Here is a 15,234-nt window from a genome sequence, read left to right on the forward strand (position 1 = left end):
CTAACTAAAAAGCCTTTCACAAAGAAAACTTACAATTTTCAAGTCAAAGTTAATATGACCAAATTTAATATGGTCACGTAACAGATAAAAAATGTTGAACTCCGCGATCTTACAAAAATTGGGATACAAAACATTTATCTTCGATAAGAAATCAGAAAATCTTGATCCGTTTCTATATTGCCAACAAGGCTTCGTAGATTAAATTATTCGTATCATTGCCCAATCTATGACTATCTGGGCGAATAGTAAGTTTGCAAATTTAGTTCATAAGAAATAAACCAGATGTCACGATCTTCAAAAGGGATTTTAGGGAATTCAGTTATTCGGAGTAAAGTTGTAATTTTTCGTGATTTAAGTTTTTATGCATAAATTAAAGAAATAATTTCAATTAACAATTAATTTGTAAGTCCCCCATTCGCTTTAATGTGGAAAAGGTTATGTCAACCAATTTTTGTGAGGGCTAATACGTAAGTACCAAAAAAACTTTATTTTATTTTAAAAAACAAACAGGAGATGTAGTATTAAAGGTTGCTATAAGAAAATATCATAATGTGGTTTAAAAAAATCAGGTTTATGTTTTTAAAAAGGGTCCTTTAGAACGTGTTTTAGATAATGTTTACAACCTTATCTTATGACTTAAAATAAATTTCTGAACAAATAATTAGTTTTTCACTATTAAGAAATTTATTACAGGAAAATGGTAACATCTGTAGTATCGATTTTCATATGGGACAGCTGTAAGAGATACAAAAGTGTTCGCTAGTTTTATTCGAATCCATAAAAGATTAACACGAAGTAGAGGTGAGAGAATACTGATTCGTTTACTGTGTATTTTTCGTTGTGTTTTTCTAATATTTTAATATTATATTATTCTATTTTTTCATTTATTAAAAACTTGAATAATATTGTTCTGATACTTTACCCTTCCTTTTGGATACCTGTTGTGAAGTAACGTTGGTTAACGTGGACTTCTTTGAACTGTAGCTTATGTTTGGTAACCATGGTTTAGGTTCGTATTTCTATTGAGTGAGCCTAAGGAGGCAGTTACGAAATAAATAAAGCTGCCATAACTTCAAAATCATTAATGATTGTATTTACTCAAACTTACCAAATTCTAAGATAATGGGCCTAGAGCAATTCATGAATTCATATTTGATTAATTAATTTAGATAATATTTGAACCTCAGCGAAAGGTGATTTACTTGGATATTACTATGATATTTGGAACTTTGTTATATTTCATGAGAACATTATGGCCGAGCACGTTAGGTTGGTTTCAGAATGTTGTGGGTTCGATTCCAATATCAGTCAATATTTATTTCACAGTGACTCCAAGAAATGAATCTTGACATTCCCCCCTCGTGTAGCGTGGTTCGCAATGGAGTACTTGAGCCGATATACATTTCATTCAATAAATTTTAAGCGGTATTTTTCTTTAAATTTTGTTCGAAACTCGTCCACAAAGACCTTAACATCCCATTCGTTTCAGATTTGGCCCAAAACAGATATGCGTCTTTTCATTCAAAACTCCTTACCCATCCTAACCCATTAATTCTTAATCTTCCATCCTTAACAATCCCTGACAACGCTCCGAGGTGTCTGTAAAGAAGATGGCCACGGGACCTTCTTACATTAAATTAATGTTTGAAGTACCACCAATGGATGGTTCCTTCCCAAGATTTTCAAGTGCAAATGAAACATACAACATTTTTACTTATTGTATTTATTACTTGTACAATTGTAAATCACATTAAAAAAATAAATAAAACAATTTGTTCGTTTTATAAAAAGGGTGAAGAAGTTGTTCGATCATTTATAGTAGGTTCGTAATAATACATTAATAACAATTAAATTCTGATGGTAGTTATGGGACATAACTTTTAAGACAAAATATATATTGCATAACATGACATTAATTACTTATTAAATATTGTTTACTAATTCAAATATCTCTTTGGAGTTAGCTGGGGTAAGTAACCAATACCAATACGTTGCTACTTTAGAAATGGTGTAAGGCATCCATGAGTAAAAAAAAAAAAATAAATAAATAAAAAGCTAATAAGAAACCTTTTAATGATTGACAGACAAATTTTCATGTGCCAAATTTATATGCGAATATCATAAAAAATACTAACCTACGAAGATACGTTTCATAAAATCTTTACATCGTTAAATTATCTTTATTTTGAGTGCTGGCAGCCGAATGTACATCTTATAGTTCCAAAGATATTTTTTTAAAAATCAAACATTTTGTTCCAACAAACTATAAAATAATTTATCTTGTCAAATATCATAAAAACTACTACTCCTACGAAGATAAACGTAATAAACTGCTTTATAGTAAATTTAACTAGCTTTAATTTGAGTGCTGATAGAAATCTATAAGTCACATAGTTCCTGAGATATTGATTTCTCAAAATAAATTCACTAACTACTTATCTTTCAGTACATTTTTTTAAAGAAATGTTGCTTTTTACAAAGCTATATCTCGGAAACTACTGAACGTAAATATCTCTATTAGAGCTCATATGTCAGCAAATTTTCTACTTTAAAAAATGTTCTTTTAAGTTTTCTAGTGTTGGTGGTAGTTTAATAGATTAGAGGTTCAAATGAAAAATTAATTTTTTAACGTTTTGAAACAGCCGCCATTTTTTATTTCTCCTAAATTTTGACTAGTAATTATTCATTGTTTTCGTTAAAGTAAGAAAAAATTGGGATGATATAACTGCCTTTTTTCTTCTCGGCTCTTGTACTAATAAGGCCAATTCGAGAGATCACTTGATCAAAAGGAATCAGGATTGAGGAGCAAACATCACCTCTCCAGGCTAGAAAACATAAACCTTTTTTTTAAGAAGGCGAAGGAGATAGGATTACAACCAGTGACAAACTTGCAAACAGTTATTACAAGAGCTCTTACTGTACCAAATGCAAGAGAACCACTGACTAAATGATGGACAAAGAATATTTTGATTCAGTGCGCAATTTACAAAACCAGTTACACAATGAAAATTGCATTGTCAAAAGCCTTACTCAGATGTTAAAATGTTAAAAACGAGTGAGCCGAAAATTTAACTTGATAAAGTTCTGTTCTGTAAGCAAGAAAAGTTACTTGTTCTTTTTTACCAAGTTCATGGATGAATAGAGTTAGTTTTATTTCATTCTCTTTGGGCTGCTGTATTCAATTTTAAATTGCATTTTTCCTCTTTTTGTTTTTTTAGATTCTAATAACTTTTCCTTATGTGTAATTTTAAGTACTTTTCGGAGTCAGTTTTTTTTCTAGGAGGTGTGTGTACGCATACACCTAGATTTGTAATACAAAAGCACACATCGCAAGGGTGTAATGAATTTTTTTCACCTTTAAATATATTTTAACAGAACTATGGTTACTTTAAAATATTTACGTTAACTCAAAAATTGGTAGTTTTTTGTAGTATTTGCTAACGAAATATGGTGTATAATGCATTATTTCTTTATTTTTTGTATATGGTAATTTTAAACTAAATATTGCTATATCATTCTATTTTAAAAAAATTACTATGTACCTGTTACATTATAGGTTAAATTCTAATTTTATTAATTGTTCGAAAAAAAATTAAATTTCATGAAGGGGTCAAGGATTCACTACTTTGTAAGGAAGTAGTGTTACTAGACCAACGATTGTGCAAGGAGGTGATTTAGTCAGAATAAACCTCGACCGCCGGATTTTTAAACCAATTAAGATTTATTTAGCCCCACTAAATGAGGCTATGTGGACCACAGAGGGCTCATGACACACAGTGCTGACTCACGGCTATAGTGTGTCAGAAAATACTTTTTTACCACAGCCGGATTCGAACCCGGATCTTTAGAGTTAGTGGCACAGTGCCCTACCATAGAACTAGCCACTCTCCAATTGTTATTTAATTTAAGATAATCATCCGACATAGATCTTCAGTATTAGAGATGTGATAATTAACATTTCAAATTAAGAACTACTTTCCTTAATTTTTTGAATGCTTTCAGGAAAATGAAGCTGCAGAGGAAAGTCACTTGGCCATTGCCAGTCACTAAGCGAGGCGAATTTATTTCAACTTTCCTTGAAATAAAGGAAAACTCATCTGGGTTCAGATTACAGAACAATCGATATTTGCCGCCATTTAATTTTATTTATGCCACCTACAAATCATGTGCGTAAGTTATTTTTCAGTAACTTAAATAGTTTTGGAGGAATATAAGTATTTGTATATTTATATTAAATTAAAAATATAATCCTTGATTTAATTCTAGAATTGTTCTTCTCCCATCACATCCTTCAATCAGATAGAAATAATTTTACCAAACGATGTTTGAACTATTTTTGTTATGTTCTGGTTTATTTGTAACTAAATCTCCCTCAACAAAGATTTCTACAAAAATAACTACATTTAATAGGCACTGTAAATGGTAGCAAGACAAAAAGGAGCTAAACGAGTAATCTAATTTATTGTCACCTTCAAATATATGCTTTACTCGTACCTACATACTACAGTGCATTCAATGTATGAATAATTTATTAATACTGATAAAAATATCATTTTCAGTTTTTGTTGATTTTATTATTTATCATCTAATTTTTTTCTAAGACAATACATACAGAGATGTGTTATTTTTATATTTATTAGCTTTTATTGAATATTGATTAATTTTTTATAATTACCACTTTTATATTTATTACTTTTATTTTAATGTATTTATTTTTTTTTGGATTCATGTACATAGACCTATTTTAAATTTTAATTTAATATAATTCCGTTGAGTTTTTATGTACATATATATTTGCTATACATGGCGTACCCAGCGAGGAGAAGTGCAACTGGAGCTGCCCTCCCGTACTAGAGGTACAAAAAAATTATTTAATTATTTAGGTTAATAAAAAATAAATAATAAAGCACTACAATGATTATAAATAATTTTCTTAAAATTTTTGTTTCATTCCCCTTTTACGCGCAGAAAGGTCACTTACTGAACGGCCATGGCTTGCCCCCCTATAGTTTTGATCCTGTCTACATCCTTGTTGCTCTATTTAAATTGTTGTTTATTTATTATACTGTTGATTATAATTCTATTCTATGTTTAATGAAGAAAAAAAGGGTTATTTATGTTTGGGTAAGAGAGAAAATTGTAAAATTAAAAATAATGGAATATATATACATATAAAGAGTAAACAAATCAAAATACGTAAAAGAATCTTTTTCTTTTACGTATTTTGATTTGTTTACTAGATTAGATCTAGTTAGATTTCTTAATCTAAGGAGATGGTTCGGGGTACGCTGAGCAAATAAACACAAATATACAAAAACTCATTTATCTGTCTTATTTTAGACACTACTTATGTAAGATATTATGTTTATTCTATTATTCATCATTTATATTAAAAGAAATACTTGAATGAATGAATAAGTTAAAAAAAATAAAATAATTTAATGAATAAATAAGTTAAAACATACAAATCGACAGACCCACCTACTAAAATAAATAAATAAAACAATGAATAATCCCCGAGCTAATTCCCATGCAATTGATGGTGTATGATCCCCAGGGAGTCCAAAATAATATTTTCCGCCAAGATCGCAATATCCCCAATGCTAACACCTAGGCCTTCTAAGAAGCTCCTTGTTCTATCTGGTATTGTTCCGCAAGATCCAAACCAGAGACCTCTCACGGTGAACTCTCTCTCTCCGTAGGTCTCACGGAATTTTTCCTTAAGGATAGGGACGCATTTTTCATATATTCCTTTTTTTCCCTTTCCACTCCACCTTCCTGTTTGAGGTCATTACTCTCCAATCTTACCTTCGGATCCAAGACCAGAGCCGTGCCTCCGATTTTTGTAAATGCGACAATATCGGCATATCTAACGGATCCGTCGGTGTCAACGCAATAAACCCCCTTGAAGTAGGTGAAGTATCTTTTTCAAGGAACTTCATCAATTCTTCTTTGACCCTGTGGTGCCGGCGTTTTATATATCTGATTCGCACCATCGTCATCAACCTGCAGTTTTCATAGCCCTCCATCGAAATTCATTAACCTCCCCCACAAATGTTCTGTTTCGGCCACCCTTCATACCTGTAGTTACAATAGATTTAGTATTTAGGCGACCTCTATAACTAAATTATTTTTCTGTCACAATCAGCTAATTCAATTAATTTCATAGAATCCATTACCAGTATCCAACCAGCCAATTAAAAGTTAAGTATCGTGTATTTCAAAGTGTGTTGATTTATTATTTTCATCTTTTTTTATGTTTTCCTAAGTGATTGTTTTATTGGTTGTTGTCTCTTTTGCTTTTTTAGCTCTGATGAAAGCCTGAAATACACGTCGAGACGTCGGCACACAAACAAATAATTGAGTTTTTGTTTATTTGTTTTTATTTACTGACCGCACCCCCGAACATCTCCACATATTAATCTACGGTCAACTATTATAACGTCATAACAAAACTATATCACTAGCATAGTTTGAAAACAAATTGTTCTTTAGTAATCTTTAGTACGCTGTGGATGAGGCAACCCAATGTGTTGGGGGGCAGCACAGAATTTGTAATGAAGAATATTTCTCTCTGTTCATTGAACGAAGAATGTTAAATGATTGAATGTTTGTTTATTTTATTAACTTACTCTGATTAATAGCACAGCATTGACAGTTAATCAGAATTCCTTTTCATTCCTTAACACCTTTGTGCTTTCGAAAAATCAAATACTGAAACAAATCACTACAGGAGTAGCTCACAAAGTACCTCCTTACGCTTTCGAAAGTGAGCTTTGGAGCATTGAGCTCTCTCTAAAGCGCTATAAATGCTCCTTATCGAACATATAGTTGGAGTAACGGTCTGAGGATATGGGCTGGGAATTATGACTTTTTATCGGAACCAGACGGGGCTCTTAGAATATACTTCTCATCATGGACCTTATCAGTGGGCTGATAAAAGATAATTTATCGGTACACTGCTACACCGAACGGCATTCGAACGTCGGAAGGATGACCTCGTTTCGTTTTCAGAAAACGTTTTGCGTTCTTTATACCGGAAAGAGCGATAGTGAATTTTCCTGTTGATTGGTTTTTAAAAAGATTTCATTATGTATTTTGTGTAATACGAATGAAAATATTCGAATACGCCATAGGATTCATTTTATTAGTATAATCAATTGAAATAAAGGGTCAAAGGCGACCTTGTCACATTTGCAACAGAGGAGTTTCTTGGAATAACGTTACTGGCACGAAAAAAAAATTAGTGAGTGGAATTCATATTTGAGAGGTTTTGTGGACACTAAAAACGAATGTGGCTTTGATTTTTTTTTTCAAAAATCACAAAAAAATGTATATAATATTGACAAGTGTTAACATATAAGTAAGGTGAGAAAAGTGCTAAGAGAGAAGTTAAGGGAAAGAAGCAGCAGGATTACAGAAATGTACTCCGAAGAGGGAGGAATCCGAAACGTTGGTGTAGAGTAATAATAATAATAATGAAGGCCTAACGAACCCGAAGGTTCGATGCCGATACCACCAAACGCTCTCTGCATACATCCCTCCAGTGACGCCCCTCCAAACCCAATTCCACTAAATCAGTTTTAACGCAATCCTTCCATCTACGTTTCGGTCTACCCCTCGGACGTTTACCCGTTGGTTCAGTGTTTATTAATATTTTAGGAATACGCTCGTTACTTAGCCCTACAACCTTAGACGCCGCAATGCTTTAACTTGAATTATATTTTACGGATGTAGGGCCCTTAATTCAGCGTTGTGTAATCTTCTAAATTCTCCCGTTAATTCATCCTTTTTCGGTCCGAATATTTAGCGCAATACTTTATTTTCGAAAACCCTAAGACGCTGTTCATCGCTTAGTGTAAGGAGCCACGTCTCGCATCTATAAAGCACAGTGGGAAAGATAATAGTTTTGTAAATTCTAATTTTTACGTTTTTCGATAGAAGGCGCGAGCAAAGCAGTTTCGAAATTAAAAAATAACAAGCATTTCCCGCCTTCAACCTAGCTTTTATTCCCTCATCAATTTCGTTTTTTCTAGTCACCGTAGAACCTAAATACTTAAACTTATTTACCTGTTCAAACATATTTCTTCCTATAACTATATCACCGAAATTGCTCGCGTTTCTACTGCCAACATGTATTTTGTTTTATCCATATTTATATCAAGACCTAGTTCCTTGCTGGAGTTTATTAACGTGGTTGTATTTAGTTCTTTAGTTTCTTTGTCCTCAACCAATAATACAAATCATCAGCATACCCAAGCACCGGTATTTTACTACCCAAAGTTAAACCCTATTCGGTATTCATTACACTTTTAATGACTCATTCTAGTGCTAGATTAAATAAGATAGGTGATAAAGAATCTCCTTGTTTTAAACCCGACCGGACCTGGAATTTCTCAGAATAATGATTACCGATTCGTGCCTTATTAAACGTTTCGGCAATACACATCCGTCCGAGATTTACTAACTTCTTTGGTATTCCCTGTTCAATCAGAATATTATAGAGTTTCTGGCGGTCAATAGAATCGTAAGTCTTCAGAAAATCTATATAAAGCTGATTAACTACCCCGTTGTATTCCAATTTTTTCTGCAATACTTGCCGTTATGAAAAAAATCGATTAATAGTTGAACGATTTTGCCTAAAACCACATTGGTTGTCTCCGATAATTTCTTCAGCGTATTCCGTGATTCGACTAGTTAAGATTCGCGTAAATATTTTATAATATACAGGAAGGAGGGTGTAGAGTAAATAATTTTAAAATAAAGGAATATTTGAAAAAGGAAAATAAATAAAATAAAATTTTATTTTTCTCAAAATAACAAAAAATGCAACAACTTTAATCAACACAAAACTTAGGAGTGGTTTAGAGTATATGATTGTAGAGGCATGAAATTGTACAGATCAGAGCAATGTAAACAAGTTAGAACCAGAGATACAAAATAAAAGGTTTGAGAACTTATTCTCTATTCAAAACCCTTTTTTTTTCCATTGTAAAGGGATAAATGTGGTGGTGTGGTCAGTGAAGTACACAAATAAGTTAAAACTGATTTGTTAGTTAGCCAGAATTTTGGGCCTTCATCAGGGTCCAAAAAAACAAACAAAATAACAACCAAAATAATTAAATGGGAGTAGATAAAAACTTCAGAATCATAAGAGGATACCAGATAATATTGGTACGTAAGTAGTATGTTTTTTTTCTCCCTCACTCATTTTAGTAATTATGTTCCCACATCTAATTACTGCCAATCATATCACTCAGTACTCTTAGTTTATATAAATTTATATCTACTTATTTAATTTTGATATTCTACTTACATATTTAATTAATCACATATATGTTTTTCCTTATATTTTTTATATAACTTCAATTTTAAATAATTTCCAACTTTGTACATGTATTTATTTAGTTTATTTTCATATCTAAAATATTCTTCCTTTTTTTATAATATATCAATATTACACTACGCATTTTCTTCGACTACCTACACAGCTGTCACAACAAACACATATCACAACAAACACTTCAAAGTTTCTATCAGGTAGTGGCATACCCTACTCTCCTTCAAACCCAAAGTGAAGCCAAAAAGCAATTACAGTATACATCTACTTATCTTAACATCGCTACAGTGTTAAATCTGAATAAAATCATTTAATAAAAATTAGAATTTTTAACTAATTGTTACAGACGTAAATTGGAAGATCCATTAAAGCATGCGGAAATGGTTAAGCAAAAGAAGTTGGAAATCGTCATGGAACGAGTAAAGCAAGAAGTGGTAGAAGCAAAAAAGAAATTAAAAGATACTTTACTCAGTTACCAGCAGATGATTGTCGACAACAAAAAGCAAACGACTAAATGTATAAAAATGATCGCTGAAGATCTAGACACTTTCCAAGGATTGAAAAAGATTTACAAGAGGTACATGATGGCGTGTCATACCTTACTTTACATAAAAGACAGCATGGAAGAAGCTGTCGAAACATACGAAGATTCGGCAAAATTCATGAAGGAAGTGTTGAGAGGAGGCGAAAAGTACGAGACGGTACACAATATTCACTGGAGGTATCAGGAACTCATGAAGCTGAGGAAGGAGATTGGGGAGGACGCCAAAGAGGTAATATAAATTTTACCATTATTCACATCACATTTATATATATACCTTCTTATACTACAAGGTCAACTAACAACAATTATTACGACATTCAATAAAGTGGAAAACGTGTCTCCACGTCCATGGTTCTCTAATACTTGTGTTAAGTTAAACAGAAAAGAAACAGTCTTAATTACAAGATTAAGAACTAACCATAGTCGTACAAATCGCGGCTTGACATTAATTAAAGTTAAAAATAATGATAAATATTCGACATGCAACTCCATCGAGGACCCATTACATATTATACTAAATTGCAGTAGATATGACAAATACAGGATTAAATATCCCCTCATCCAAAACAATAGCGATTTCCTCCAAGGGCTGGCAGATCTAGATAGGGCTACTATTCAGGCTTTGTGCAAATTTATGCCAGAATCTAAAGTAGATTTTTAAAATTAAATAAATAAATAATAACAATTTACATCCTCCTCTCCTTTCTATTATAATATAACAACAGGGGCAGTGTAGGACTCCAACGGGAGTCTTGGGCCGACGTAAGAAAAGGAAACAAGTGGAATTTTAATTAACCACCTCAATCTATAAATTGGCTGAAAAATGTTTAATAGCATCGGATGTTTTTTCACTCTGTTTTTCTATTTACTATTATTTGAACTTGGATAAATAACAATATTAAACACATTTATAAGCAATCTAAATTGAAGATATTTTGTCGATGTTTATTCTCCGTGAAGTTTTGTGAAGAACTAAACAAGTTTGTAGTTTAAATGAACTTGAAAAACTGAACTTTATATGAATAAAAAAGTCAAAATGGAGAAGGCTGTGATTGGACTAACCATTGGTTACCTGAGGTAAGGCATGATTGCTCCTCGTGGCAGGTGAGTGGGGGGAACTTCCACCTGTAGCGACCAATTGCCATCCACCTCGCCATCTTGGTCAGCCATTATGTTATATTTCTTAAAGCTCTTCGTTGGTACCTTTTTTTGGACCAGTCAGTTCTTTTTGTACTGTCATAGAGGAAACCAGAGGCTATAAAATTTCCGTTTCTAATCGGGCTATCTACAATTATTATTAGTTACAAATCTTTATAGATTTCACGTATTATATTTACACTTTATAGATCACGTAATTATTTACGTGATCTCAAGAAATATTGAAAAAAATATTTCATAAAACGAATAGATAACATTAGTCTGAGAATACCATCCTATTAGATTTCGTTTCCGCTATTATTTAGTAGTTGGTAAAAATGACTGATATAATCGGGTGCATAAAAAGAAAAACAAATGACTGCATTTCAACCAAATGTTTGTATTATTATTTCTTTGATATAAAATACAATTAATACTCAAAGTATAGTCCATTGTTATATATCGTTATTAGCCATCTACTAGCCAATTGCTCGATCTCAGGGTGATACTATTTGTTGGGATGGCTATCAAAGAACTCTTAGACCGCAATATCAACTTGAAGGAAATGAAAAGGAAATGAAGTTGCTGGATCGAAACAAGTAGTAATCCGATAATGCGAGGTCTGGACTATGGTGGGTGAGGTAAAATTTCATATAAGAAGGGTTTTTCAATAAATTTTCACAAATGTTTACCTTCTTAGCTCATTGCTGAGGAGTAAGTTCGTTAGTGATCAGTCTACTGCTCTTTTTCGCCTTCCCCATGCAGAGTAGACGGAGACTAACAGTATCTTTCGACACACCACATTCCCTGGCAAGTTCGCGAGTACTTGGGTACGGATTTGACTCAACAGCTCCTGCAGAGCCTTAATGGTGGGTTTATATATAACCCTTCTTCCTTTCCAACGTCGTATTTCCACTGCTAAATGTTTTAAACCAATGCCGCGCAGTTCACTGGTCAAGGACACCTTCCCCTTCATATATAATAATTTCACGTGCTGCTTCAGCGGCTGTGAATTTTTTTCCAGTAATGCCTTAAAATTACGAGAATTTTGTAGGGCATTGTCATGTTTCTTCTTTGAAACAAATAAATAAACTGAGGTTTTTTTATTTTTTTAAGAAGTCTAATGGGAATAAAGAAACTAAGTGAATGCTCTAAAGGGATTATTAAGTATAGGTAAGTATTAAATAGGATAAGGATATTTACAGTCCTATGAAATCTTGAATTTGATTTTTTTTATACACCCCAACAACAAAACATTTAATGAATTAAGGGAAATTCATCGATTTCGAATTATATTATTTTTTAATTTATTTCTATAATGAAACAAAAATAGTCGACTAGCAGTTAGGTTGTTAATAATAAGCAAAATAGAACATTATTTTTATTTTTATAACCGTTTTAACGAAAAACACTGGTGGCTAAGTGAGGAACGAAATAAAATAACGGTTGTAATTCGTTTCGGATAACAGTCCATTCGTTTTGAATGAAGAACTGTTGTTATCAAACATTTGTTGTTCTTACACCCACCCCAAAAAATTAGTAGAATTGCCCAAGAGAAGAAAAAAGTCAGTTATTTCAACCCAATTTTTGATTACTTTAATGAAAGTTATGTATAATTACCAGTCAAAATTGATAAGTCTGCCAAGTATATGGAGGGGAATTATAAAATGTTGGCTGTTTCAAAACAATAAAAAAAAATTCCATTTGGAGCTCTATATTTTTAAAATTACTAACAAGACTAGAAAGCCTAAGAAAACGTCATTTAAAGTAGACTAAATTTGCTAAAATATGAGCCCTAATAGACATATTTACGTTTAACAGTTCGCGAGATATAGATTTTTTGAATTGCAACATTCCATATAGGAAAAAAAAAAAATCAGTGATTACTCAATTTATTTTGGGAAAACTATATCTCAGGAATCATTGGACGTACAGCTGTCTTTGAGCACTCAAATTAAAGCTAGTTTTATGTAATATACCAATATTTTTACGAAGATAAACACTATAAACATAAACTGTTTATCTTCGTAAAAATATTGGTTTTCATGATATTCGACAAACCAAATTCATAAATGTTGAATTCTAGTTGTTCGGACAAATATTTTGAATTATGAAAAACTATACCTCAGGAACTATAAGACTTACAAATGTCTGCCAGCCCTCAAACCAAAGATAAATGTACTAGAAACTAGTTTATGACGTTTATCTTCGTAGGAGTAGATTTTTATGATATTTTGGAATTAAAGAATAATAGCCACAAAAATAAAACTCCGAATTTAAACCATAATTTAATGTAGAGATAACAAGATTGAAGCCTACAGTGATAAATAAATAACAGAAAGTATTAACTTGCCAATCCTGGAGCTTTTTCTTATATCATCGTAAATGAAAGATAATTACTTTCAAGCATTTTTTAAAAATTTATTTAAAATAGTTTGTGTACTTTGTTGTTCAAATTAATTTTTGTTTGCTATTTCTAAATTATTCTTTAATAAAATAGCTTCTTATTCGTTCTTTATTACTGAATCATTTTTTGAAACGATCCCGTTTTTATTCATGTTACACTAATACCACAAACTGGTACATTGAGAGAAAATGGAAGACCGAAAATAATTCGAGGCATTTAAAAAAAATTAATCAGTCGTTTTTATGATATTTTTGATATTATATATATGATAATTTCGTTTTTATGATATTTTCCAAAATAACTTCACATAACGTTAATTTCTTATCGTTCCAATAAAAGTTTTGAAAATATATTACCCCGTCTCTATTAGCCACTATTTCGGACAAAGGATTGACGAAACAAGGCTATAGGGTTTTCTATCAAGAGAAGTCATTATTCACATCTTTTAATTTCCCTCATCAACGTTTAAGGATAATTGAGTGGAGGAATGCTCTGAGTGGAACAAGCTGAGGAGCAGACAATAAAAAATGGAAGATTCAAACATCAAAATCAACATCTAATTAAATTTATTTTGATTTTTCTTGATAGTAGACATTTCATTCGTTTCCAATGTGAGTTTTTTTCTTACTCTAATTTATTAAATTGACTAATAAATTCTCAATTCTTTGTATTAATTTTACATTTAATACAGAGAATTATTTGTATTCTTTTCGCTTATTTATTTTAAATTATTTTGTATTCAGCTTACCTTAAAATTTTATATTTACATACATATTCATGGTATTCTTCCTTTAGTCAAGTATAATATTAATCATCCTTTAGCTCAACGTTTCATATATTCTACCAATTTATTGTAACTTAACTCTAGTGGTTAGTAATAAGTAGTAACCACTTCAAGGATCTATAGATAATATTTAATTTCATCCTAACAGATATAATTTTAATATTTAATGGAACATTTATTTTAAAATTAATTTTATTTTTGTTTGGTTATTTGATAATTTTGTCATTTAGAAAATAATATAGCATTGTTGCCCTTATTTTTTTCTAATCAAGTTTTAAATAAATCATGTTTAAATTTAACTATAATAATAAATTATTCCTCTTATCATGAATCAGTAATAATTTAAATCGATCATTTTGCTGCCATACAGGAAGCGGAGAAGCATGCCACGCTAGTAAAGGACTTAATCGACAGGCATGAGGAATTTTATAAAGAAGCTAGTCTCCTGCACATCAAAGGGAAGGAGTTGGATACAGCGCTTAGGGATTTAGACCGTCGTATTAGTAAAGAGGAACAGTAAGTTTGGGTTTCAAAACTTTTTTTTTGTAATAGGTTTTTATATCTCAAATATTGCAATAAAAAGATATTAGTATTTAAAATTTACCTAAATGAAAAATATTGCAATTATTACCGAAAATTCTCTACCTATAAAGTAGTAAGTATGAAATATCTAAAAATAGAAATATCTCATGGTACTTCACATAATATGCAAGTATTTCTGATTTTGTTGTTATCCATTACCTCTAAAAATATAGAATGGTGAATGATAATAACTCGGTACCACTACAAATCATGAAGGGCAGAAGTAATTTGTAAGGAAATACTGTTACTAGACCAACGGTTGTGCAAGGAGGAATTTGATCAGAATCACGTTCGACCGCCAGATTTTTCTTCCATTAAGGTTAAAGGTACTGATTTTATGAGGCTGGGTGGACCCCAGAAGGCTCTCGAATCTACAGGGTCTTCGAACCTGGGCCCTTGGAGTTAATAGCACAATGCCTTATCACTGAGCCTCCCCGTAT

At 31.6% G+C, this 15,234-nt stretch overlaps 1 protein-coding gene across 2 annotated transcripts in view; it reads left to right on the forward strand.

The window, feature by feature from the left end:
* The first annotated feature begins 719 nt into the window (after positions 1–719).
* LOC106685209 (uncharacterized) overlaps positions 720–15,234 on the forward strand; it is a 17,170-nt gene continuing 2,655 nt past the window's right edge. The window contains exons 1-4 of one of the 2 annotated variants that reach the window (XM_014427765.1): positions 720–801; positions 4,003–4,170; positions 9,687–10,113; positions 14,583–14,728. In XM_014427765.1, coding sequence (XP_014283251.1) covers positions 4,007–4,170; positions 9,687–10,113; positions 14,583–14,728 — 737 coding nt within the window. In that variant the 5' untranslated portion in view covers positions 720–801; positions 4,003–4,006. Of the gene's footprint in view, positions 802–4,002; positions 4,171–9,686; positions 10,114–14,582; positions 14,729–15,234 lie in introns of those variants that run through there. The other variant, XM_014427766.2, reaches the window with a different exon arrangement.

The sequence above is a fragment of the Halyomorpha halys genome, unplaced genomic scaffold (genome assembly GCF_000696795.3).
Source record: "Halyomorpha halys isolate HHAL.00 unplaced genomic scaffold, Hhal_1.1 Scaffold670.1, whole genome shotgun sequence".
NCBI lineage: Eukaryota > Metazoa > Arthropoda > Insecta > Hemiptera > Pentatomidae > Halyomorpha > Halyomorpha halys.